The sequence below is a fragment of the Oncorhynchus tshawytscha genome, linkage group LG04, assembly GCF_018296145.1.
Source record: "Oncorhynchus tshawytscha isolate Ot180627B linkage group LG04, Otsh_v2.0, whole genome shotgun sequence".
Taxonomy (NCBI): domain Eukaryota; kingdom Metazoa; phylum Chordata; class Actinopteri; order Salmoniformes; family Salmonidae; genus Oncorhynchus; species Oncorhynchus tshawytscha.
In genome coordinates, this window is record NC_056432.1 from 39,402,848 (window position 1) to 39,428,667 (window position 25,820).

At 41.7% G+C, this 25,820-nt stretch overlaps 1 protein-coding gene across 3 annotated transcripts; it reads left to right on the top strand.

The window, feature by feature from the left end:
• Positions 1-864: 864 nt before the first annotated feature.
• Positions 865-23,827, top strand: LOC112248700 (testosterone 17-beta-dehydrogenase 3-like). Of its 3 annotated transcripts, XM_024417948.2 has the most exons (11): positions 869-1,142; positions 15,809-15,855; positions 16,596-16,671; positions 17,102-17,209; positions 17,328-17,395; positions 20,389-20,433; positions 22,222-22,256; positions 22,452-22,533; positions 22,661-22,726; positions 23,158-23,307; positions 23,405-23,827. In XM_024417948.2, exons 1-11 carry the CDS (start codon positions 992-994, stop codon positions 23,498-23,500), a joined length of 924 nt encoding a protein of 307 aa, XP_024273716.1. In that variant the 5' UTR covers positions 869-991; the 3' UTR covers positions 23,501-23,827. The 3 variants fall into 3 exon arrangements, with proteins under 3 accessions (XP_024273718.1, XP_024273716.1, XP_024273719.1); XM_024417950.2 differs by lacking the exons at positions 17,102-17,209; positions 17,328-17,395 and having other exon boundaries at positions 865-1,142; positions 22,222-22,270; XM_024417951.2 differs by lacking the exons at positions 22,222-22,256; positions 22,452-22,533; positions 22,661-22,726.
• The last annotated feature ends 1,993 nt before the right edge of the window (positions 23,828-25,820 follow it).

A 25,820-nucleotide genomic window follows, 5' to 3' on the forward strand; every position in this document is an offset into this window, starting at 1 on the left:
TGACAAAATGGCACAATATTCCCTGTTATCCATGGATAAAATGGGTCCACAAGGAAATATGTCAAAAGATCAGTGAATCAACTGTCCTATGATGTGAGCTATGTGGGAATGTTGGGGAGAGTGTGTGAGAGTCAGAATAGATTATTCCCAGATGTTAGGTCACCTGTAAATTACACTTATTTTCTTGTTTGTGCCTGCTGCATACAAGCACTTGCATTGGGCAAATGCGTGGGTTTGTCTCTGTTTTTTCCATTTACTATAGTCTCCTTGATGCATTCTTAAGAAGGCCAACATGCATTTTCAAACAGTACAAATAAAGCAGTTAAAGTCCGAGGCCTGTGCACAGCTGTGTCTTCTTCAATGTGCTGGTGAAACTGAGTATCCAAGATCGAGGTCGACCGATTAATCGGAATGGCCGATTAATTCGGGCCAATTTCAAGTTTTGATAACAATCGGAAATCGGTATTTTTGGGTGCCGATTTTTTATTTATTTTTTAAACATTTTTTAGACTCGTCCTATTCCCAGTTGTGATTCCTGGCAATCATGGCTGGTTTTTTTTCTATGTAACTCATGTCAAAATAGCTTACATACAGTCCATACCATATGGGTAGCACTAAGGCTTTTTCCAGAAAGTTGTCTTGATTCAGCAAGAAGGCAGCTGGTAGGAAATGCACAAGAGCCTTTCTACTCTAACTCAGTCATCGGAATTTGATACAGAGAGGCAGAGACGACATCTGACAAATTGCATGCTTGGTACTAAACTGAAAGGGGAGGTGTAGCTTGATTTGATGTGTGTGTGTGTGTGTTTGCTTTGTGTAGCCTACAGGAGAGGTGTGTGTGGGGGGAGTGGCTATGTTCCCCCTGACACTCCCCAGTGTGTATGTCTGGGCTGAGGAATTGTGTTGTGGTCAGAGCAGACGTACACATTCTCACACACAGGCCGAGTTTGTTGTTGCAGCCAGACAATCTTAAAGAGCCAGTGGGTCTGCCATGGATTTAATGGAGCTGTTCTTTGTCTGCCTTGGTGCTGCAGTCGTAGTCTTTTATGGAGTGAAAATGGTCCGCTTCGCTAAGATGCTTTATCCCAGAGTTTGCTTTCCGCAGCCAGATTCCTTCTTTACATCAATGGGAGAGTGGGCAGGTGAGCTCTCTCTCTGTGTGTGGTTGTGTGTGTGTGTGTGTGTGTTTACCCAGAATAAATAACTGACATGCGCTGAAGTTACATTACTGATTATAAGTAACTTATTAGGAAGAAGAATCTGTAAACACGTTTCATGAGGTTTTAAAAACGAATGATGTAAATTCAGTCTTTGTATGAGCACTACAGGACAAAGTCCTACTTCAGTCCCTGTTCCACCTTGTGGTCTCAACTTGCTTCTAAGGTATTGTACTGAATGTAATGAAATGTGGCAACTTGTGACCCCACTGTGCAAATTATACTGAAGAACAAAGAGTTCTATCTGGAATGGGATTAAAGCCCATTATTAAAACATTTTCCAGATCGTTAAATGTCTGGGAAACACTCAATAAGGTCACTCACAGCTAGGTGGATCAGTAAGGAGGCTTTATAGAATATAGGTGGGTAAATGAAGTTTTTTTTTTTTTTTTTTACACCACAGCTATCAATGCCATTTTATTATCACGTTAATATAATGTGTCAACATAACATCATCTGGCGGGGATGAAGTGTGTCATCTGACAGGGTCACCTGGGGAGATTATCGAACTGACTGACATAGAGCCCAGGAAAGGCAAGCATGATGTCTACACACTGTTAAGATACTTTAAACTAAGTGTAAATGGTGTATGGCAGGGGTCTTCAACCTTTTCCTACCCAGGCAAACTGGCGACCCAGGGACCCCCATCATATTATCCGGTGAATGATGATAAGTAATCAATATTTCAAAATGAAATTTGTCAATAGTTTTTCATTATTTTGACCTGCCTACATTAACATTGAAAGAAGTGTAAACTCTAACATACCTTTCTAGCTAATAGGCTGACTCCAAACTAGGGTTGTGACGATTATGGAATTTTAGGTCATTCTTAATTGTCATGTAATTATTTATTTTTTCATCTTTGAAAGACATACCTAATGAATACAACACAGCTTTGGTGACACCAGTGTCTCAAAAAAATAATGGTTTTGACTGTTTATAGAACTTTTGGAAATGAAGCTTCCCCTTCAACTTTACCAATGTTATATACACATTAAAAACTGCTATTGGTTAAACCATATCTACTTGAATTTAATGTTGACTCCCCCTTCTCCTAAAATTAATGTATTAAGATGATTATTATACAATAATTGTGCCAGGCCTACTCCAAACATGTTCGCTAATTGCAGCTGTTTAGCTGGATTAACAAAGGTTAGCAATATGTTGGCAAAAATGTAATTCTAAGTCAAGAAAGAGTGCCAGCAGACAGCGTAATTTGCCATGACTGGTACTCACGGGTACTTTTTCAAAGCCTATGTCAGATACTCCAGTGAGTGTAATTTGCTCAATATTAGGAGGTGAAACAAAGTTATCATTAGAAAGAAGATATTCCCCTCTTTTCTACTGTTGGCAGAGAGGAAGAGGCAAAGGGAGAGGTTTCACTCTCGCCAAAATCTGTCCAAAATAAACCCAATGTGTTTTTATAGGCTTATTTTGGACCTAATCTTGTAGTCTGCCTTTCCGCCTTTGGGACAACGACTCTCATTGTTAGGGCGGAGACATAAGCATCTCGCCATTATATTATACTTTTTTTTTATGTATACAGTACCAGTCAAAAGTCTGGGCACCTACTTATTCAAGGGGTTTTCTACATTGTAGAATAATAGTGAAGACAAACTATGAAATAACACATGGAATCATGTAGTAGCCAAAAAAAGTGTAAGACAAATCCAAATATATTTTTTACAAATGACAGATTTCCACCAGTCTAATGTCCATTGCTCGTGTCTCTTGGACCAAGCAAGTCTTCTTTTTATTGGTGTCCTTTTTAGTAGTGGTTTCTTTGCAGCAATTCGACCATGAAGGCCTGATTCACCCAGTCTCTGAACAGTTGATATTGTCCTAAAACATTAGGATCACCTTCCTACTATTGAGTTGCACCTCCTTTTGCCCTCAAAACAGCCTCAATTCATTTGGGGCAAGGACTACAAAGTGTCGAAAGCATTCCACAGCGATGCTGGCCCATGTTGACCCCAATGCTTCCCACAGTTGAGTCAAGTTGGCACAAGAAACTGTTGAACGTGGAAAACCCAGCAGCGTTGCCGTTCTTGACACACTCAAACCAAATGTTCAGTAGTTCCAAAACATGCAGTATTTTTGCAGAGGGCCACATGAATTTACAGAAATACTCATTATAAATGTTGATGAAAATACATTTGTTATACATGGAAATATAGATAAACTTCTCCTTAATGCAACCGCTGTGTCAGATTTCAAAACAACTTTACGGAAAAAGCATAATCTGAGTACGGTGCTCAGAGCCCAAAACAGCCAAAAGAAATATCCGACATGTTGCTCAGTCAACATTTTTTTACACCTTTATTTAACTAGGCAAGTCAGTTAAGAACAAATTCTTATTTTCAATGACGGCCTAGGAACAGTGGGTTAACTGCCTGTTCAGGGGCAGAACGACAGATTTGTACCTTGTCAGCTCGGGGGTTTGAACGTGCAACCTTCTGGTTACGAGTCCAACGCTCTAACCACTAGGCTACCCTGCCGCCCCCATTAGTCATAAATAGCATAAATATTCACCTACCTTTGATGATCTTCATCAGAATGCACTCCCAGGAATCCCAGTTCCACAATAAAAGTTTGATTTGTTTGATAATGTCCATCATTTATGTCCAAATGGCTTATTTTGTTAGGGCGTTAGGTAAACAAATCCAAACACGCGTTCAGGTCCAGTCGGACGAAAAGTTCAAAAAGTTATATTACAGGTCGAAGAAACTTGTCAAACTAAGTATAGAATCAATCTTTAGGATGTTTTTATTACAAATGTTCAATAATGTTCCAACCGTAGAATTCCATTGTCTGTAGAAAAGCAATGGAACGAGAGATACCTCATGTGAACGCACGACTGAAAACGAGGCTGCTGCCAGATCCCTTAGTCAAACAGCTCTCATTCGCTCCCACTTCACAGTAGAAGCCTAAAACAACGTTCTAAAGACTGTTGACATCTACTGGAAGCCTTAGGAAGTGCAAAATAACCCATATCCCACTGTGAATTCGATAGGGGCTGAGTTCAAAAACTACAAACCTCAGATTTCCCACTTCCTGTTTGGATTTTTTCTCAGGTTTTTGCCTGCCATATGAGTTCTGTTATACTCACAGGCATCATTCAAACAGTTTTAGAAGCTTCAGAGTGTTTTCTATCCAATATAATAATAATAATGCATATATTAGCATCTGGGACTGAGTAGGAGGCAGTTTACTCTGGGCACGCTATTCATCCAAAAGTGAAAATGCTGCCCCCTATCCCAAATAAGTTAACCTGTCTTCTCTCCTTCATCTACACTGGCTGAAGTGGATTTAACAGGTGATATCAATAAGGGATCATAGCTTTCACCTGGATTCACCTGGTCAGTCTATGTCTTGGGAAGAGCATGTTCCTAATGTTTTGTACACTCAGTGTATATTTTCGAACACCCCCTGCAGGACCCCCGGTTGAATACCCATGGTGTATTAGTATTGTCCTTTCCTATCACATGTAATTATATACTGTATACCCTATATCCCTCCCAATTCAAATCTGGACCTCGAAACCAGTTCGACTGCTTTTTGTCATTCTTCCCCTCCAAGGGATGGATCGAAATATACAGAATGGTTACCTGGAGGGAAATGGGGGCGGGTTAGTAGGCTACATATCAAGTGTGCCCGATGCCGCCCCTCATCTCTGATTCTCCACTGGGTGAGCAATATCAATTGTGCCTATAGGCTATGTAGGGTGGCCTCAATCAAATGACCCATACCCTATAGTCTATGTAGGGCATGCATGGAGAAGCACAGAATAGTTATATTTCTAATATAGCTGCTGGGATAGTGTAAATAAAACTAGGCTGGATATTCCAACCCTGAGCCCCGGCCTGCTCTGCTCTTGCTGATCCCAAACTTTTTTGTGTGCTGGCTAACTAATGTCTGTGCTGTGTAGGCCTACGGTGGCCGTTCTGGAGGAAAGGCAATGGTTTCTTCTGGAAACAATTTGGCATTAGGCCTACTGTAGTCCAAATAGTCTTGCGCGCGGACTAGCCTATAGCCTATATAGGCTAGTCCGCAAAGATGAGGAGGAGGACCGGAGGTCAACTTTGATAGCTTGCTACTACTATAATTTATTTTATTAAAAACAATGTTTCTTGCCCATGATGTATTTATCAGAGTTATTGACCTCACAATAAACCAGATTCAAGTAACTTACGTTGTGCTGCTGAATCTTGAAGCAGCAGCCGCGGCACAATCAATCGGAAATGGACAGCTCATGGTGCTGAAAGTAGGCAAATTCAAGTATGCATAATTCATTTAAACCATCTTCATTTTAATTAGACCTTACTAACAACAACAGGCCTTTATGTTGGAGCCAATTTCTTCCTATTTAAAAAAGCAAGAGGTAGGCCTACGTGTTTGACAGATAAGATTAGGGCTGTTAAGTTAAAACCAAGACTCGAATTCAAATAAAATGTTATTTGTCACATGCGCCGAATACAACAGGTGAAATGCCGTGAAATGCTTACTTACAAGACCTTAACCAACAATGCAGTTCAAGAAATAGATTTAAGAAAATATTTACTAAATAAACTAAAGTGAGAAAAAAAATAAGCAAAATAAAAAAGTAACAACAAAATTACACAACAATAACTAGGCTAAATATAGGGGGTACCGGTACAGAGTCAATGTGCGGGGGTATAGGTTAGTCGAGGTAATTTGTATTGTGACTATGCATACATAATAAACAGTGAGTAGCAGCGGTGTTAAAACAAGGGGGTGGGGGTCAATGTAAATAGTCCAGGTGGCAATTTGATTCATTGTTCAGCAGTCTTATGGCTTGGGAGCCCTTTGGTCCTAGACTTGGCGCTCCTGTACTGCTTGCCGTGCGGTAGCAGAGAGTCTATGCCTTGGGTGACTGGAGTCTTTGACAATTTTTTGGGCCTTCCTCTGACACCGCCTAGAAAATACGTATATCCTGGATGTCAGGAAGCTTGGCCCAAGTAATGTACTGGGCCGTACACACTAGCCTCTGTAGCGCCACACCAGGCGGTGATGCAACCGGTCAGGATGCTCTTGATGGTGCAGCTGTCAAACTTTTTGAGGATCTGAGGACCCATGACAAATCTTGAGGGGGCATGAGAGGGTATGCCATAGGCCTACCATTTTATTAAAGAAAAGGACACAAAGCATAGGCCTACCCCTTGTTAGCTTAAGATTTTGAAGAAAATAAAACAGATCTGATTATATAAAGTGATCTATGACATTGCTCTGGTGCTTTATGCTAGAAACAAGCTGTAAAATACCTGGGAAAGACGTGACTGATGCATATAGAGATATCATTGTGTTGTTCTTTGACATTCAGAGGCTGAGCTACAACCTTCTATAGCCGGGAGACTAAAAGCATACTCAGCTTGGAAGTAAAATAATTCTGTCACCTATCAATCGATTTAAGCTATTCATTTTCTGTACAATGGAAATTTAAACCCAGACAGTTTTTGGGGAAACATTTTCTCGTTAGGTTAAGCAACGGAGAAGAGTAGCCAGCAGTTAAAGCTTACATTTCCCTGAGTAAGTAGGTCTACTCTGTCTGGGGTGGAAAGGTGGCCCTACATTTTTAAAGTACCATGCTCCGATTCCTAAATATGTCTCAGATTTAATTATTTGCCAACAGGGACAGTTTCATTGCAAACAAGACACACTGATTTGGCATTAGAGAAATATGATAAGATGAACACACAGGCCAATCTCTCTGTCCATTCTTAGCCTGTTATTTCTGTAATTTGTGTGGTATTAAAAACAATTCTGCTAATATGTGAAATTATGCAGAATTGCATGAAATGTTTATAAAAGGCTATTTTATCTCGGACCTGCAAACACGATGATAGATTCATGCAATGCTTTAACTATAAAGGAGATATTTTCACCCCTACTCTTGTCCATGGTGGTCTGTGAACCCGCAACCTAATGACTCGTAGCCCTGTGCTCTAAAAATTCCTGCGTTGCCATGTAAGGCTTACAGGACAAAGAACAGTTTCTAAAACTGCATATCTAAGGCTCTGGTCTGTCCAAGAAGAGAGGGTAAATGGTAGGCATGTTCTCTGCTATCCACTATGTTTTAATTATTATTTTGGGTATAGGGGAGGGTCATTTACTTTTTCTCTCCGAGCATTTAGCGAGCGTTTAGATCAAATATATTTTGCTGAAGGGAGGGCCATCCATTATCATTTCAGAGAGGTCTGATTTTCTCCATGTAACCCTTAATATAAATAATGTTCACTCCCTAACACCAGGTGTGTGCAATTAATTATAGGTAGAACAGACCAGACAACCAGCAGTACTCCGGACCTCATAAGGTTTTAATACCCCTGCCCGTGTAGCCTACGTGTGAAGTCTGCTGTATCAAATAAAATCACATTTTATAAGTCACATGTGCCGAATACAACAGGTGTAGGTAGACCTTACAGTGAAATGCTTACTTATGAGCCCCTAACCAACAATGCAGTTTAAAAAACAAAACGGATAAGAGAGTAATTAAAGAGCAGCAGTAAAATAACAATAGTGGGACTATATACAGAGGGGGGTACCTACACAGAGCCAATGTGCAGGGTCACCGGTGAGTTGAGGTGGTATGTACATGTAGGTAGAGTTATTAAAGTGACTATGCATAGATGACAACTGAGAGTAGTAGTGGTGTAAGGGGGGGTGCAAATAGTCTGGGTAGCCATTTGACTAGATGTTCAGGAGTCTTATGGCTTGGGGGTAGAAGCTGTTTAGAAGCCTCTTGGACCTAGACTTGGCGTTCCGGTACCACTTGTCGTACAGTAGCAGAGAGAACAGTTGCCAGGCATGTTGACACACCAGCATGACATTTATACCGAGGTCATCAATGATGGCCAGCCCTCTATGGGAGGCTGAAAGCACAGATAAATGTGAAGCATCCGCTTAGCGTTTCCACTCACTAACAAATATGGTATTGATAGGAAGCCCACTGGCCGGCATTGGGAGAAGATGGAACGAGATGGATTTTGGCTGACATTTTGCACATATTCTCATCAATTAAATATTTAATCTCAATAAAGTTTTCTGTTCCCATAACTAAAATCTGTTATGAACAGAGTGGACAAAGTTTTATAGACTTTACCCTTTGCGAAAGTTTTTAAAAATAGCGTTGCACAGGCAAAATGCACAGGCGAATTGAGTTATTGCACATGGCGCACTTCAGAGTAGGCATTCCCTAACGGAAATTTGCAGACATATGCTAGAATGTGCCAATAGGATCTCACTAGCTCGTGCTTGAATCTGCCCACCTTCTTGCTTGTTCTGCCCACTATGACTCATTTGTTCCCATTGGATACAACAGGCTGTGGTCTATCTTAGTTTAGTTATACAAGTCTTTGCTGAAAATCTCAGAGTCACTTTCCTATCAGATCATCTTCTGGACAACGCAAACAAAACACAGACACGGACACAAACGCACACTGAAGGCTACACAAACATACACACAAACACAGACTGAAGGTTAAACAAACACACATCAACTTCCTGTGTTCCTGAGGCAGCAGTCTCCTGGTGTTACTGGGCCGTCTTCTCCTCTGAGCTGAGCTGTTCCGCCTCCCACAGTGCTAGCTAATGCTGTGGTGTTCTCTTTCACCATGAAGGACCAACAATACCCAGCCTGACGGCCTCCTTTTTCCCAAGCTCCACTTTCATTCCATTCCAATCAAGTACATGGGGAAAAAAGCCTTTAGAACAGTATGTTCCGGGTGAATTATTCCTTTCTTTCCCCTTAACTTGGAGGAGTCTTTCCAGCTCATTGGAAATCAAAGGAACATGAGAGTGTTTCTCTTTCATTTCACAATCAAGCCTTTTTCAGTGTTAGGTTGGAGGGTGTGTAGCCTTCAATGTGTGTGTGTGTGTGTGTGTGTGTGTGTGTGTGTGTGTGTGTGTGGGTGTGTGTGTGTATTTCGTTGTGTAGTGTCCCAGGGCGGCAGGGTAGCCTAGTGGTTAGAGCGTTGGACTAGTAACTGGAAGGTTGCAAGTTCAAACCCCCGAGCTGACAAGGTACAAATCTGTTGTTCAATCTGCCCCTGAACAGGCAGTTAACCCACTGTTCCTTGGCCGTCTTTGAAAATAAGAATTTGTTCTTAACTGACTTGCCTGCTTAAATAAAGGTAAAAAAAAAAAAATACTGTGTGATTTCTAATTTGACTGTGGGAGGTTTCTGGTGTGCTTTGCATCTGTTCTTACTTCAGCTCTCTGCCCTGAAGTGATGCAGGAGAAGACTAGTGTTAAGAGAAGAATAGACATTCCTAACACTGTACAGTCAGAGGCTAGATAACCACATCTTGCTATTGAGAGAGAAAGAGACACCGGCTAGCCCTGAGACCACTCAGCTCCAGCCAAACACCACAGCTTTCAGATGCTGCTGCCTTTGTTATAATAGGGTCACTAACCAATGCTCCCTTCAACACTCCTCCCTTCCCCTCAGAGAAGAACATTCCAGGGATTTCGTGTTCCATTCGGTTCCATCTCGAAGGTTGTTGTTCTGAACTTCTTTGTTCACTATCCACAGCTACAGCTACAGTGTGTGAAGTTTACCATGCGGTTGGCAGTGGGTGCTGCTGAGGGGAGAACGGCTCATAATAATGGCTGGAACTGAACAAATAGAATGGCATCAAACACCTGGAAACCATTTCATACCATTTAGTCATTACCACAAGCCCATTCTCTCCAATTTAGGTGCAACCAACCTGTGGCAGTTGGAATTTAACAGTGAGGAGGCAACGATGCAGAATTGTTTGTTCTTACCAGGGTGAGGCTAAAACAGCCGGCGAATTGTACAATTACTTACAAAAGTAAAGAAACTGGACTGAGCAACAAGGAACATAAACTGAATTTAAAAAATGGGTTCAAAAGAAAACCCAGGCTCAATCATGCCTGAAAAACCTGTCAGCATACCAACCCGTTCCCAGTCCTGTCTCTCAAACAAGGAAATTACAGGGTTTAAATAGGGACCCATCATTCATCAGCCAGTGAGAACAAGCCAATTGAGATCATGATGAATTGGGACAGTTCATTTGGCATGGCCCAGTGCCCCGAGTGGGTGGAGTGACCAATGGAATGGCACCAGGCCATGCATTTACCAGGCCATGCATTTACCAGGCACCGGCCTGGTCTCATTTACTAGACGTAACAGTAAAAATAAATTCAGTGCTCTCAAATTAGTATGATATGTTAAGCTTGGTATGGTTACATAAAACAGAAGGTTACTTAAGGAAAAAACGAAAGAAGGGTCAGGCGTATAACTTGAATGTCTAGCAACCAAAATGTTGCGTGTTTGAATTTCATCACTGACAACTTTAGAGGGGGGGGATTCTATCAATTTAATCGTTTTTTCCCCCTACCATACCTACCCTGATTGGATAAACTAATGGACAACAATACTTCTACTGCTACTTACAGCTATTTTCTCTCACATCTACGGTACCTGTAGTTAAATAATTATACATATGTTCCTAATTTCTTCAAGTGCTGGATTTTCACCCACAGCGGCCAATCCACCATTATGATCTTAACTCCAACCCTCTAATGTTAACAGATTCACCCATCTTTCCCAGTATAATGTCATTTTGCTATTTCCATTTGCAATTACAGCCCTCCATTTCACTATGATGTCTTAGGAGGGTCCTGAACCTCCCTATTTGTAGCATTTCTACTAATATTGCTCGAAAAATAAATACTTTACCCAAGAGTATAATAATATTTCCCATTGACGGATCGTGGTTTTTCAGATCCCATAACAATACAGTCTGCAGGTTGATCTGAACCCTGATATTATGACATAACAACCATGCCTGGAACTGATTCCAAAAGCGAGCCACCGATTGACAGTACCAGAACATATGTTATATTGATTCTGTTTTCTGGCGGCATAATCATTTTAAAGTAAATTATATATAGTAAATGTAAATCCGGTACACTCAAATTAGTATGATATGTTACGTTTAGTATGGTTAAAGTGCATTCGGAAAGTATTCAGACCCCTTGACTGTTTCCACATTTTGTTACATTACAGCTTTAATTCTAAAATGGATACAGAATTACAAAAATAATCAATCTGCACACTACCACATAATGACAAAGCAAAAACAGTTTTTTAGAAATGTTATTAAAACATTTAAACTGAAAATGACATTTACATAAGTATTCAGACCCTTTGCTCAGTACTTAGTTGAAGCACCTTTGGAAGCGATTACAACCTCGGGTCTTCTTGGTTAAGACGCTACAAGCTTGGCACGCCTGTATTTGGGGAGTTTGTCCCGTTTCTTCTCTGCAGATCCTCTAATGCTCTGTCAGGTTGGATGGGGAGTGTCGCTGCACAGCTATTGTAAGGTCTCCAGAGATATTTGATCGGGTTCAAGTCCGGGATCTGGCTGGGTCACTCAAGGACATTCAGAGTATCATGACGAGGCGAGACCCAGATGCTGACACAGGAGGCAGATGGTTGGAGTCTTACAATGTTTATTAATCCAAAAGTAGTAGGCAAGAGAATGGTCGTGGACAGGCAAAACCAGATCAGAGTCCAGGAGGTACAGAGTGGCAGACAGGCTTGAGGTCAGGGCAGGCAGAATGGTAAGGCAGGCAGGTACAGAGTCCAGAACAGGCAAGGGTCAAAACTGTGAGGACTAGAAAAAGAGAAATGCAAAAAGCTGGAGAACGGGAAAAACACTGGTTGACTTGGAACATACAAGACTAACTGGCACAGAGAGACAGGAAACACAGGGATAAATACACTGGGGAAAATCAGCAACACCTGGAGGTGGAGCCAATCATAAGGACAAGTGAAAACAGATCAGTGCGTGACACAGAGTCTTGTCCTGAAGCCACTCCTGCTATGTCTTGGTTGTGTGCATAGGGTCGCTGTCCTTTTGGAAGGTGAACTCTCGCCCCAGTCTGACTTCAAGCGGATGTCATGTGCCTTTTACTAAGGAGTGGCTTCCGTCTCTACCATAAACACCTGATTGGTGGAGTGTGCAGAGACGGCTGTCCTTCTGGAAGGTTCTCCCATCTCCACAGAAGAACTCTAGAGCTCTGTCAGAGTGACTATCAGGTTCTTGGTCACCTCCCTGACCAAGGCCCTTCTCCCCCAATTGCTCAGTTGGGCCAGGCAGCCAGCTCTAGGAAGAGTTTTGTTGCTTCTAAACTTCTTCCATTTAAGAATGATGGAGGCCACTGTGTTCATGATGTTCAATGCTGCAGAAATGTTTTGGTACCCTTCCCAAGATCTGTGCCTCAACACAATCCTGTCTCAGCACTCTACAGACAATTCCTTCAACCTCATTGCTCTGACATGCACTTTCAACTATGGGACCTTATATAGACAGGTGTGTGCCTTTCCAAATCATGTCCAATCAATTGAATTTACCACAGGTGGACTCCAATCAAGGATGATCAATGGAAACAGAACGCACCTGAGCTCAATTTCAAGTCTCCTAGCAAAGGGTCTGAATACTTATGTAAATAAGTTATTTCTGTTTTATTTGTAATACATTTGCAATCATTTCTAAAAACCTGTTTCCGCTTTGTAATTTTTACATTTATTTTACCTTTATTTAACTAGGCAAGTCAATTAAGAACAAATTCTTATTTTCAATGACAGCGTAGGAACAGCCTTGATCAAGGGCTAATTATAATGGGGTATTGTGTGTAGATTGATAAACAAAATATGTTTTTAATAAATTTCAGAATAAGGCTGTAACTTAACAAAATGTGGAAAAAGTTGAGACTGGTGTTTTGCGGGTACTAATTAATGAAGCTGCCAGTTGAGGACTTGTGAGGCGCCCGTTTCTTAAACTAGACACTAATGTACTTGTCCTGTTTCTCAGTTGTGCACTGGGGCCAACCCCTCCTCTTTCTACTCTGGTTAAAGCCAGTTTGCACTGTTCTGTGAAGGGAGTATTACTCAACGTTGTACGAGATCTTCAGTTTCTTGGCAATTTCTCACATGTAATAGCCTTAATTTCTCAGAACAAGAATAGACTGGCGAGTTTCAGAAGAAAGTTCTTTGTTTCTGGCCATTTCGAGCCTGTAATCGAACCCACAAATGCTGATGCAACTAGTCTAAAGAAGGCCAGTTTTATTTCTTCTTTAATCAGCACAACAGTAGAGGTGGTGGCGGTAGAGGTGGTGGCAGTAGTGCTAGTGGTGGTGGCGGTAGTACTAGAGGTTTTGGTTGTATTTTGAGACAGGCTTGAATAAGGTAAGTAGCCAATAGGCAGAGAGTAGCATAATTTGTGGGAATAATAATGGTATGGGAATAATAATGTATTATTATGTAGGCCTACATTGAACGCCACACATTGGCTGCTACTGTAGACTGAATGATAGAACAGCTATTTCCATGTTAAAATGTTATGGGATACATTTTCTCCATTGTTTTTGGTGGTAGGCCACTCTGGAACGTCTATATTATGATCAAATAGCCACAGTATCCTACACTGTCTGAAACTGTAACTTAAAACAGGTACAGCCTCGGTGTTCACAGTAAACACCTGCTGGAAATTACACAGAATTGGAGGGAACATTGCCTGAAGCTGTTTGAAACATCTTTGTAGGCTGTAAAAACTGGTCAACCTTAGGCTTATTAAAGCCCTCAGCCCTTGTAAGACTGGTTGCATGCGGTACTCAAACTGAAAGTTGAGGGTTGCACTTAAGCCACTGAACCAATCCACCCCTCCGTGCCCCTGTCCTTTCTTGAACCTTTGCTTGATTCCCATCCCCTCTGCCAGAACGAAGGCAAGTCTTCTCACGTCCCATGATGTTAAGCCAAATAGGGTTCTTTCCAATTGTTGAATGTGGTTGAGTTCACTTTCATATGTGGAAGAGAAGACTGGCACCCACCCATTTGGCTGAAGCCTGGATTTTTCACCTCCTTTTCCTCGTTGCCGTAGTGTTCTTGATGGAATGTTGGGCACCCTGGCAGCACCCTTTAAGATATGCCCATTTTCCATTGACTTCAGTGCATGCTGTGTTGACTCATTGCTTCAGTCTGTTTTCTTCTTGTATGTTCTCATCTGAAAATAAAAACATTGAATTATATTAGTAACTGTAAGGAACTGAACCTTAACCTAAGACCTGACCCTTAATCTAACAAATGGCCCCTAATCCTTACACCTAACCCCTAATCTAACAGATGGCCCTTAACCCTAACTACCCCACACAGAACTGTGTACCTTAAGACTAACCAGTTTCTTTCAAACCACATGATTTAAAGTATTATTATTGACCTACAGAGGGAGAGATTTAAAAGCTCTCTCTTAAAAACGTAGCTAGCTATCTAGCTATATGACATAAAATGCTGGGTAAAATAACTAAACGGCTTTAGAGTAACATTAACTGTAAAGCTTTCTGTCACTAGTGGAAACATTTACAACTGCAATTACGATATCTTATTGAATGTATTTTACCTCAGATGATCTGGTAGTAAGGTTATACGTAGCTAGCTATCTAACGAACGTTGTATGACATAAAATGCTGTGAAAAGCAACTAAAATACTATAAAGTAACATTAACTGTAAAGCTATCAGTCACTGGTGGAAACATTTACAACTGCAATTAATTATTAATTAATTATTATCTTATCTACTAGGGGGGGGACTAGTTACCCCCTAGTAATGGGGCAGCAGGTAGCCTAGTGGTTAGGACATTGGGCCAGTAACCGAAAGGTTGCTAGATCGAATCCCCGAACTGACAAGATTAAATCTGTCATTCTGCCCCCCTGAACAAGGCAGTTAACCCACTGTTCCTAGGCCATCATTGTAAATAAGAATTTGTTCTTAACTGACTTGCCTGGTTAAATAAAGGTTCAATGAAGAAAGAAAAAAAACATATTGAAGTACACTTGGAGCCAGTGATGATGTGGTGTGTTGTCCTTTAGAACTACACATACAACCTCATATATAGAAGACTTCTATATCTGTCGTTTCCATTACACATGTTGCAATTCTTTTTTTTGCGACATTGCTTTTGTCGAATACAACTGGGTCATTGGAAACCTGCCTATTAATTGATTTATCAAGACGACTCCTCCACGCTTGTCTCAAAGCAGAGCGAAATGATCATCTAGGTGACATGACTATTGCTTTAAATTACATTTGGATATGACTGTGGAAGTTTCAGTATAAAACAGCAATTTGATACATGCCTTCAATTGCATTAGCCTACTTTATTCCAATAGTTTCATCATTCAGTTGATCACAATTTAGGTGAGTTTTCCAGTCTCTGTCACCCGCCTCTTCTGCATTGTTCTCAGCACCAGTTTAAATCAATATACTGTTTTCTAGAAATATGGCTCCTTTTCGGGTTAAAGCTCATTTAATTTCTCTGATATTGGACCGGGCCTGGGCTCGGGTTTCAGTTTACCGGGCTTGGATCAGACTTGGCTCTAACTTTCAGGCCCGATGGGAACAAAACTTCCAAGTGGAGCAGTCCACCCATGCTGTGGTGCATGAAGCCTCTAGTAGTGGGAAATAGTACTGCCTGGATACTTCTATCAGTAGCAATGTGTATAGATATTTTGCAGTGACATCCTATCCCATCTTGCTCTCTTGCAGTGGTCACTGGTGGGTCAGATGGGATAGGGAAGGCTTACGCCTTTGAGGTAAGTTCCCATTGCTGTCTCTGAATGTGACTGTGGCTGTTCATGACATACCACCTGTCCATCCCTAACTGCATATAGTTTTATCCCCCTGTGCAACACCAACTCCATGTGGTTCTATCCCCCCCGTGCAACACCAACTCCATGTGGTTCTATCCCCCGTGCAACACCAACTCCATGTGGTTCTATCCCCCATGCAACACTACCTCCATGTGGTTCTATCCCCCCGTGCAACACCAACTCCATGTGGTTCTATCCCCCTGTGCAACACCAACTCCATGTGGTTCCATCCCCCGTGCAACACCAACTCCATGTGGTTCTATCCCCCGTGCAACACCAACTCCATGTGGTTCTATCCCTCTGTGCAACACCAACTCCATGTGGTTCTATCCCCCCGTGCAACACCAACTCCATGTGGTTCTATCCCTCTGTGCAACACCAACTCCATGTGGTTCTATCCCCCCGTGCAACACTACCTCCAGTGGTTCTATCCCACCTGTCCATCACTAACTCCAGTGGTTCTGTCCCACCTGTCCATCACTAACTCCAGTGGTTCTGTCCCACCTGTCCATCACTAACTCCAGTGGTTCTGTCCAACCTGTCCATCACTAACTCCAGTGGTTCTGTCCCACGTGTCCATCACTAACTCCAGTGGTTCTGTCCTACCTGTCCATCACTAACTCCAGTGGTTCTGTCCCACCTGTCCATCACTAACTCCATGTGGTTCTGTCCTACCTGTGCAGCTGGCAGGACGTGGGCTGAACGTGGTGATCCTGAGCAGAACCAAGGACAAACTGGACCGGGTGGCACTGGAGATAGGTGGGAGGAATTAACATCCTTCTTCTTCTGGGATGAGCAAGATTGTCTTTGAGGGTTAAGATCAGGAGTGTCAGACATACTGCTCGCAGGGGTTCAATCCATCCCGAGGATGGTTTGTGTAAAAACATATATATATTGTTTTTGAAATTATAATGGACCTACATTTATAGAGTTTCTTGACTTTCCAGCTCTCTAATAATCACGGAAATTAAAGCTACACCGTCAGGGTCGAATTTCCAAAAACGATGGATATAGGACTATTTTTACACACTTTGACAGCGAGGAAATATAACACATATTCGGTGCAGCCCTCCGGACCTCGATGAAGACCATATGCGCCCCCCAGTGCATAATGAGTTCGACACCCCTGGTTTAGATGTTAGGTCAATGTATCTCTTGAACTTCATTTTGTGACCTTTCTCTTTCACAGGAGAAACCACGGGTCAGAAAGTGAAAGTGATCGTAGCTGATTTCACTGAGGATGACATGTATGAACACATTGAGGAGAACCTGAAAGGCTTAAATATCAGTGTATTAGGTGCGCGCTGTCCTTCATTATTACTCCTTATATTTACTGAGCTCTAAAAATAGTAACCTATCCTATCCCAATGACAGCTGCCGAGTGGCATTAACCTGGTCTTATCCAATTCATGCAGTGAACAACGTGGGGATTCTGCCTAGTCATATTCCCTGCAAGTTCCTGCAGACTAAGGACCTGGAACAGGTGAGAGGAGACATACAATATTGGTTCACCTACAGATGTAGGATCTTAATTTGAGCCAGTTTAATACAGCAGGAAAAGAATCCTGCAGCAACAGGAACTGTGAATTATTTTGTGTATTATAATTAATATACATTTTTGTAGGAGCTGATGCATTTGACGTTAGGGCAAATCAAGTCTGAAATGTTCAATCGGAAATGACAAACTTTAGAAGCCTTTTAAACCTTGAATACACTACAAGTTTGCAATTCCTGCTATGCACAAATTTTCTTTTCAACAAAAGAGTGATCAAATTAAGATCTCGTCCTCATACCTCACCTGTCCTCTTACCTGTTCCTCACACTCCCCTTTTCTCTCGCCACACCTCACCTTTATCCAACATGCTGCGTAACAGAGTGGAGGCTGCTGAGGAGAGGATGGCTCATAATAATGTCTGGAATGGAGTCAATGGAATGGTATCAATGACATGGAAATCACGTGTTTGATACCATTCCATTAACTCCATTCCAAACATTATTATGAGCTGTCCTCCTTTCAGCAGCTTCCACTGCTGGAATGGAATAAATGGAACTGTATTCAACAGATCAAACATTGAAACCACGTTTGACTCTATTCCATTGATTTCATTCCAGCCTCTACAATGAGCCCGTCCTCCTATAGCTCCTCCCACCAGGCTCCAATAGTGTGATGTCATAATATGCCAGTTATTACGTTGATGTTGATCCCCCTCAAGAATTGCACTTGCATTTGGCGAAAGGCTCGTGACACACATACTCAGGCTGACTGGCTCTCGTTCAGGCAAATGAGAAATAAGTGAACTCAGGCTGTCAGGAAGGCCAAAGTGAGTTACTTTAAGGATCAGTTTTCTCTCTGTGGGTCTAACCCCAAGAAGTTCTGGAAATGGTTAAAAACCTGGAGAATAAACCCTCCTCCTTACTGCTGCCCATGTCCCTTAATGTTGATGATGTGGTTGTTACTGACAAGAAGCACATGGCTGAGCTCATTAATCACCACTTCATTAAGTCAGGATTCCTAATTGACTCAGCCATGCCTCCTTGCCCGTCCAACATTTCCTCATCTCCCACCCCTTCTAATGCGACTAGCTCCGACGCTCCTCCCTCTTTTTCCCCTGCCCTGCTACAGAGTTTCTCCCTGTAGGTGGTCAGTAAGTCTGAGGTGCTAAAGGAGCTCCTAAACTTTGACCCCCAAAAAAACGGTCAGATGGTTAAGACGCGTTCTATCACCGCCAAGCCTGTCTCTCCTCTCTGGGGAGGTTCCCATTGCTTGGAAGGCAGCCACGGTTTGTGCTTTATTTATGGGGGTGATCAAGCTGATCCTAACTGTTATAGGCCTATTTCTATTTTGCCCTGTTTATCAAAAGTGTTGGAAAAACTTGTCAATAATCAACTGACTGGCTTTCTTGATATCTATAGTATTCTCTCTGGTATGAAATCTGGTTTTCGCCCAGGTTATGGATGTGTCACTGCAACCTTCAAGGTCCTCAATGATGTCACCATTGCCCTTGATTCTAAGCAATGTTGTGCGGCCGAAGCTTTTGATATGGTAGATCATTCCATTCTTCTGGGCTTGGCCTGGTTTGCTAACTACCTTTCTCAAAGAGTGCAGTGTATAAAGTCAGAAAATCTTCTGTCTCAGCCACTGCCTGTCACCAAGGGAGTAACCCAAGGCTCGATCCTAGGCCCCACGCTCTTCTCAATTTACATCAACAACATAGCTCAGGCAGTAGGAAGCTCTCTCATCCATTTAGCTACAGTCTTATACTCAGCTGGCCCCTCCCTGGATGTTGTGTTACATGCTCTACAACAAAGCTTTCTTAGTGTCCAACAAGCTTTCTCTGCCCTTAACCTTGTTCTGGACAACTCCAAAGCAAAGGTCATGATTACAGGTGTGATTACTACCTCTGAGGGCTTAGAGCTTGAGGTAGTTAACTCATACAAGTTCTTGGGAGTATGGCTAGACGGTACATTGTCAGCACATATCAAAGCTGCAGACTGAAGTTAAATCTAGACTTGGTTTCCTCTATTGTAATCGCTCCTCTTTCACACCAGCTGCCAAACTAACCCTGATTCAGATGACCATGCTAGATTACGGAGACGTAATTTATAAATCGGCGGGTAATAAGGGTGCTAATAAGGGTGCTATAAATCGGCGGGTAATAAGGGTGCTCTTGAGCAGCTAGATGTTCTTTATCATTCGGCCATGAGATTTGCCACCAATGCTCCTTATAGGACACATCACTGCACTCTATACTCCTCTGTAAACTGGTCATCTCCGTATACCCATCGCACGACCCACTAGTTGATGCTTATTTATAAAACCCTCTTCGGCCTCACTCCCCTCTATCTGAGATATCTACTGCAACCCTCATCCTCCACATACAACACCTGTTCTGCCAGTCACATTCTGTTAAAGGTCCCCAAAGCACACACATCCCTGGGTCGCTCGTCTTTTCAGTTCGCTGCAGCTAGCGACTGGAATAAGCTGCAACAAACACTCAAGCTGAGCAGTTTTATCTCAATCTCTTCATAGACTCAATCATGGACACTCGTACTGACAGTTGTGGCTGCTTTGCGTGATGTATTGTTGTCTCTACCTTCTTGCCCTTTGTGCTGTTGTCTGTGCCCAATAATGTTTGTACCGTGTTTTGTGCTGCTACCATGTAGTGTTGCTACCATGCTGTGTTGCCATGTGTTGCTGCCTTGCTCTGCTGTTGTCTTAGTTGTCTCTTTATGTAGTTCTGTGTTATCTCTCATTTGATGTGTGTTTTGCCCAATATTTTTATTTTATTTTATTTACTTTGAATCCCAGCCTCTGTCCCCGCGGGAGGCCTTTTGCTTTTTGGTAGGCCGTCATTGTAAATAACAATTTGTTCTTAATTGACTTGCCCAGTTAAATAAAATAAAAATAAAAATGTTACCTGTGGATGACAAGGAAGGAGGAACACACTTCACATTTGTTTTTTTTTGGTTTTCCAGAGAATTACAAAAGTGATCAACTGCAATGTGAAAGCCTTGGTCAAGGTGGGTAGATATTGAAGCCCATCAGTGGAGTTTATGCTTAAAGGGATACTTTGGGATTTTGGCAATGAGGCCCGTTATCTACTTCCCCAGATGAACTCATGATGATATGTCTTTCGAAGGAAGTTGCTGACTAGTGCTAGCACAATTACTAACACATTCTCATTTACAGCAACAACCTGGGGAATAATTACAGGGGAGAGGATGAATGAGCCATTTGTAAGCTGGGGATGATTATGTGACCATGATGGTATGAGAGCCAGATTGGAAATTTAGCCAGGACACTAGGATTAACACCACTACTCTTACAATAAGTGCCATGGGATCTTTTTGTGACCACAGAGAGTCAGGACACCCTTTTAACATCCCATCCGAAAGATAGCACCCTACACAGGGAATTTTTTTGAAACCAGAGGAAAGGTTGCCTCCTACTGGCCCTCCAACACCACCTGGTCTCCCATCCATGGACTGACCAGGACCAACCCTGCTTAGCTTCAGAAGCAAGCCTGCATCCCACGCTAGTCCAATGACTGGAAGTCTATGGTAACTGCTAGCATGCTAGTAGATACCATAGACTTCCAGTCATTGGGCTAACGCTAGTTAGCAATATCTCGGCTAAACTACTTCCTTCATACTAAACACAGAGACATAAAAATGGTATTCACAAGTTCATAAGACCGGCGTTATGGGCGGACCTTAGGGGGCCTGGCCCGCCCTAACATACCTCATGCCTCGTCCAAATAAAATATTTAAATATTGATAACTTATTTGACCGAGACACCCGCCAACAGAAAGACCCATCCAAGCAAGCGAAACAGCGCGTCTCAGTATGTGTAGCCCAGGAAATGTGATGCTGTCAGAACTAAAAGAGTATGGCATGACATTCTCTTTTTTGCCAGTCCGCATCAGATACAGTACATTTGGAAAGTATTCAGACCCCTTGACTTTTTTCACATTTTGTTACAGCTGTATTCTAACATGGATTAAATAGCTTTTTCCCCTTTATCAATCTACACATAATACCCCATAATGACAAAGCAAAAACTGGACCATACATTTTTGCAAATGTATTAAAAATAAACTGAATAAGTTGCATACGTTTTCAGACCCTTTACTCAGTACTTTGTTGAAGCACCTTTGTCAGCAATTACAGCCTTGGGTATGACGTTACAAGCTTGGCACACCTGTATTTGTGGAGTTTCTCCCAATAGAACAAGCAGGTGACAATTTTACAGGCTTTTATAAGCACAAAATCCCTGAGGGAGCAGGCCCGACATCTCAAGTAAAATAATAAAATCATCAACTGATTGCCAATTGACTTTTTGACTGCTTGCATATCAACACATATTCATATTGTCATTTGCTTATGTGATGATTTTCACTATTATCAAGCACACTTGGCGCTTGTAATGATGTTTAGGCTACTGATGTTTTCGTCGTTTGACCATGCATCTTGCTGACCTTGCACTTGGTGGTTGGGGTATTTATTTGCATTTTGTGGTTATAAAAAGAAGCTTTATACCGGGTTCCAACACCAACGCTTACAGTTAATAGTTGTAACAAAGTCACTCCACGGATACAATTTATTGAACACTTAATATTATAAGAAACAAATAAAAAATGACAGTCTACATCCAAACAGGAGGCCCTGTGAGAAAGAAAGCGTTCCCCTCTATGGAAATCACATGCCTGTACAGGGCGCCGGCCCTGCTTCTGACTCATTGCCAAAATCCCAAAGTATCCCTTTAATTAAGTGTCTTTGTTTTTAACCGACTTGTCTTTGTTCCACAGATGTGCCAAATAGTCCTGCCAGGGATGGAGAAGAGGTGTTTTTGGAGAGGTTTTCCTCAAGCCAATATTTGAGACTTCACATTGTCAATTAAATCAAAAGTCCAGTTTATTTATACTGAAACTATAATTAGTCTAATCTAAAAAATCCTGTTAATTACTGGATGAACATATGTTGATGAATGTCAGGAGAGGAGAACCTGAGTAATCCTGACTGTCTAATTCCTCTGCAGAGGGAAGGGAGTGATCGTGAACATCTCCTCTGGTGTGGCCAGTGTTCCCTCCCCCATGTACACCATGTACTGTGCATCAAAGGCTAGTACAGACCTGCTATCTCTTTCTAAGCACCGGATGATCAGTCGGTTGTACGCGATGCTTCTGGAATTAGTTGTTTGTATAATAAAAGTGATCTCAATGTTTCTGCCTTGCTGTCTTTGTACAGGTGTTTGTGGAGAGGTTCTCTCAAGGTCTGCAGGCTGAATATAAAGCAAAAAAAGTCATGATACAGGTGCAGTGATGCATCAGGGTGCATGGATCTATTTTACATTCATATAAAAGGGGGAGGGCCCTCAAATCGTTTGTACATGTATTGACTGTGCATGTTGGCTTATTCATCCCCCTGTCTCACCTGTAACTATTCCCCAGGTCATTGCTGTAAATCAGAATGTTCTCTCAGTCAACTTACCTGGTAAAATAAGGGTAGAATAAATAAATACAAATTGTATTCATTGGTTTGTACAGCAACGTGAATGTGAATTCAGGAGGTGAGCTAAATCAAGAATTGAAAAATCGTAAGGGAAATAAATGGCATTTTACTATTCTTGAATTTTAAGGTAAATTCACTTCACGCAAGTGGGGAATTGAAATGGAACTGGCCTCAACACTGTCTACTCTATATGTCTGATTTACTCTGTTTCTCTCCTGTGTCTCTGTGTCCAGGCAGTGGCTCCATTTGGGGTGTCCACCCCAATGACGGGCTACCAGAAGTCCAACATGGTGACCCTGACAGCGGAAGACTTTGTCAGGACATCCCTGGAGTACCTCCAAGCCGGGGACAAGACCTACGGCAGCATCTGTCACACAGTACTGGTAAAACGCATCAGAACATTTAGACATATGGAAAGGTGGAGTATTTACCTTGTTTTCAGTCATTGAAACAGGTGTGTGCTGTGTGTTGTCTCTACAGGGTTGGATGGTACAGGCTGTTCCTCAGCAGATCCTCCACAGTGAGACCATGCAGGACAGTCTACTGGAGTATGTGAAGAAAAGAGTGGGGACATAGTGCATGTGTTGATCTCCTATGACCTATGTTATCATCATGTACTGTATGCATGTCTGTAAATAAGATATGATGCCTTTTAAATAACTTTTTCACATATATGTATTTCTAAAACAAGAGGACTGTAAAAGGCATTTTTAACTCATACTTCTAGTAAGTTGAACTCAAAATCAATGTTTATGTGATACTGACTGAAAATGAGAAGTCACACCAACCTTTCCCAGCATGCTCTGCTGTGGGTCGATATTTTGGAATCAGTTTTTCTAATGTACATTGATTGATTAATCTTATACTACACAAAGATAAATAACATACATTTTTATAAACTAATCCAATAATTTTGTTTGAATTTTTGAAATGGTTGTTCCGGTTTAAATGGCTTAGGCGGTCTCCCATTGTTCCTAACCCTGGCAGTCATTATCAGGTTGCGGGTGAATACAAATGTTAACTGTTGGATAGCCTAACAGGCTGGATTCCAATAGAAATTACAGCATAATGTGACTTGCAGGTACAGGACAAAATGCAGGTAAATTTCCCCCGTTGGAAGATTGCTGGAAATCCTTCAACCAGGATTTTTTACAAATCTGGGAATTTTGGGAAAGTTATCAGCACTCTGCAACCCTACTTGAAGGACTGATGTGGCCTGTAAACCATGAGTTTCAGGCCACTGTATAAGGGTATATAAAATAAGTTCTTATAAGATATGTAATGTATTGTCATAAAAAGTTTAATTATTATCATAACATTTGCCTAGGAACTCAGTTGTTGAAGACCACAAGACTGAAAGTGAATGAATTCAACAACCATATCTTTGTCACTAACAAATACAGTCATGGGTGGTAACTCTATAATTAATTTGAAAAGGCAAGGCACACTAGGAAATTATATTTAACATTTTCAAGCTGATATAACTTAAATCTGGACCCCCTACAGGGTCACAGTGACTATCGGTTTGAATAATTACTACAAATTCACTTTATGTAACTGTACTCAGATATATTTAGTGCAACAGGTTTCCTCAAAAGTTTTACAGTGAGAGAAGAGGGGGCCGGTGGCACTGTTGTCTTACTGGGCCAATCAACTACGTAAACATGTGTCTCATGTTTCAACCGCTCTCGGAGCTCTAAGCTAAAGCCAACACAGGAAGGCAGAACGCTTCTGAACTTTTGCTTTTTGAGTGTAGTTAACAAACTGTTTTGTATTTACTGATTTATATTTGACCTGTTACTGCTAGCGGAACATCTCGATAACATCCGGTGAAATTGCAGAGCGCGAAATTCTAATTAAATTATTAGATATATTTAACTGTCATAAAATCACAAGTGCAATACACCAAAATAAAGCTTAACTTCTTGTTAATCCAGCCGCCATGTCAGATTTCAAAAAGGCTTTATGGCGAAAGCAAACCATGTGATTATCTGAGGACAGCGCCCCATCACACAAATGCATGACAAACATATTTAATCCAGGGAGGTGCGACACGAAAGTCAGAAATAACGATATAATTCATGCCTTACCTTTGAAGATCTTCTTCTGTTGGCACTCCAAAATGTCCCAGAAACATCACAAAAGGTCCCTTTGTTTGATAAATTCCTTCTTTATATCCCCAAAATGTTTGATTCAGAAATACACCGGTTCCAACTCGCCCAACATGACTACAAATTTTCTAATAAATGACCTGTAAACTTGGTCCAAACATTTCAAACAACTTTCCTAATGCAACCTTAGGTATCCTAAAACGTAAATAATCAGGTCCCGCGCAACAAACAATAGAGTCCACTTGGCTTGACAATCACACAAAACATCAACCAATTTCTAAAGACTGTTGACATGTAGTGGAAGCCATAGGAACTGCAACCAGATGCCTCATAAATATAGTTTCCCATAGAAAACCAATTGAAAACACAGTGACCTCAAAAACAAAAATCCTGGATGGTTTGTCCTCGGGGTTTCGCCTGCCAAATAAGTTCTGTTATACTCACAGACATTATTTTAACAGTTTTAGAAACTTTAGAGTGTCTATCCAAACCACCAATTACATGCATATCCTAGCTTCTGGGCCTGAGTAACAAGGCAGTTTACTTTGGGCACGCATTTCATCCGGACGTGATTATAGATTCTAAGTAAGGCGGGCTTTGCTAAACTCAAGCATTTCAAGTATTGCAACTTATACATATTAATTGACTTTGACTTTAGGCCTCCCGAGCGACGCAGTGGTCTAAGGCACTGCATTGCTGTGCTACAGGCGTCACTACAGAATGAGGTTTGATCCCAGGCCATGACCAGGAGACTCATGAGGTGGCACACAATTGGCCCAGCGTCG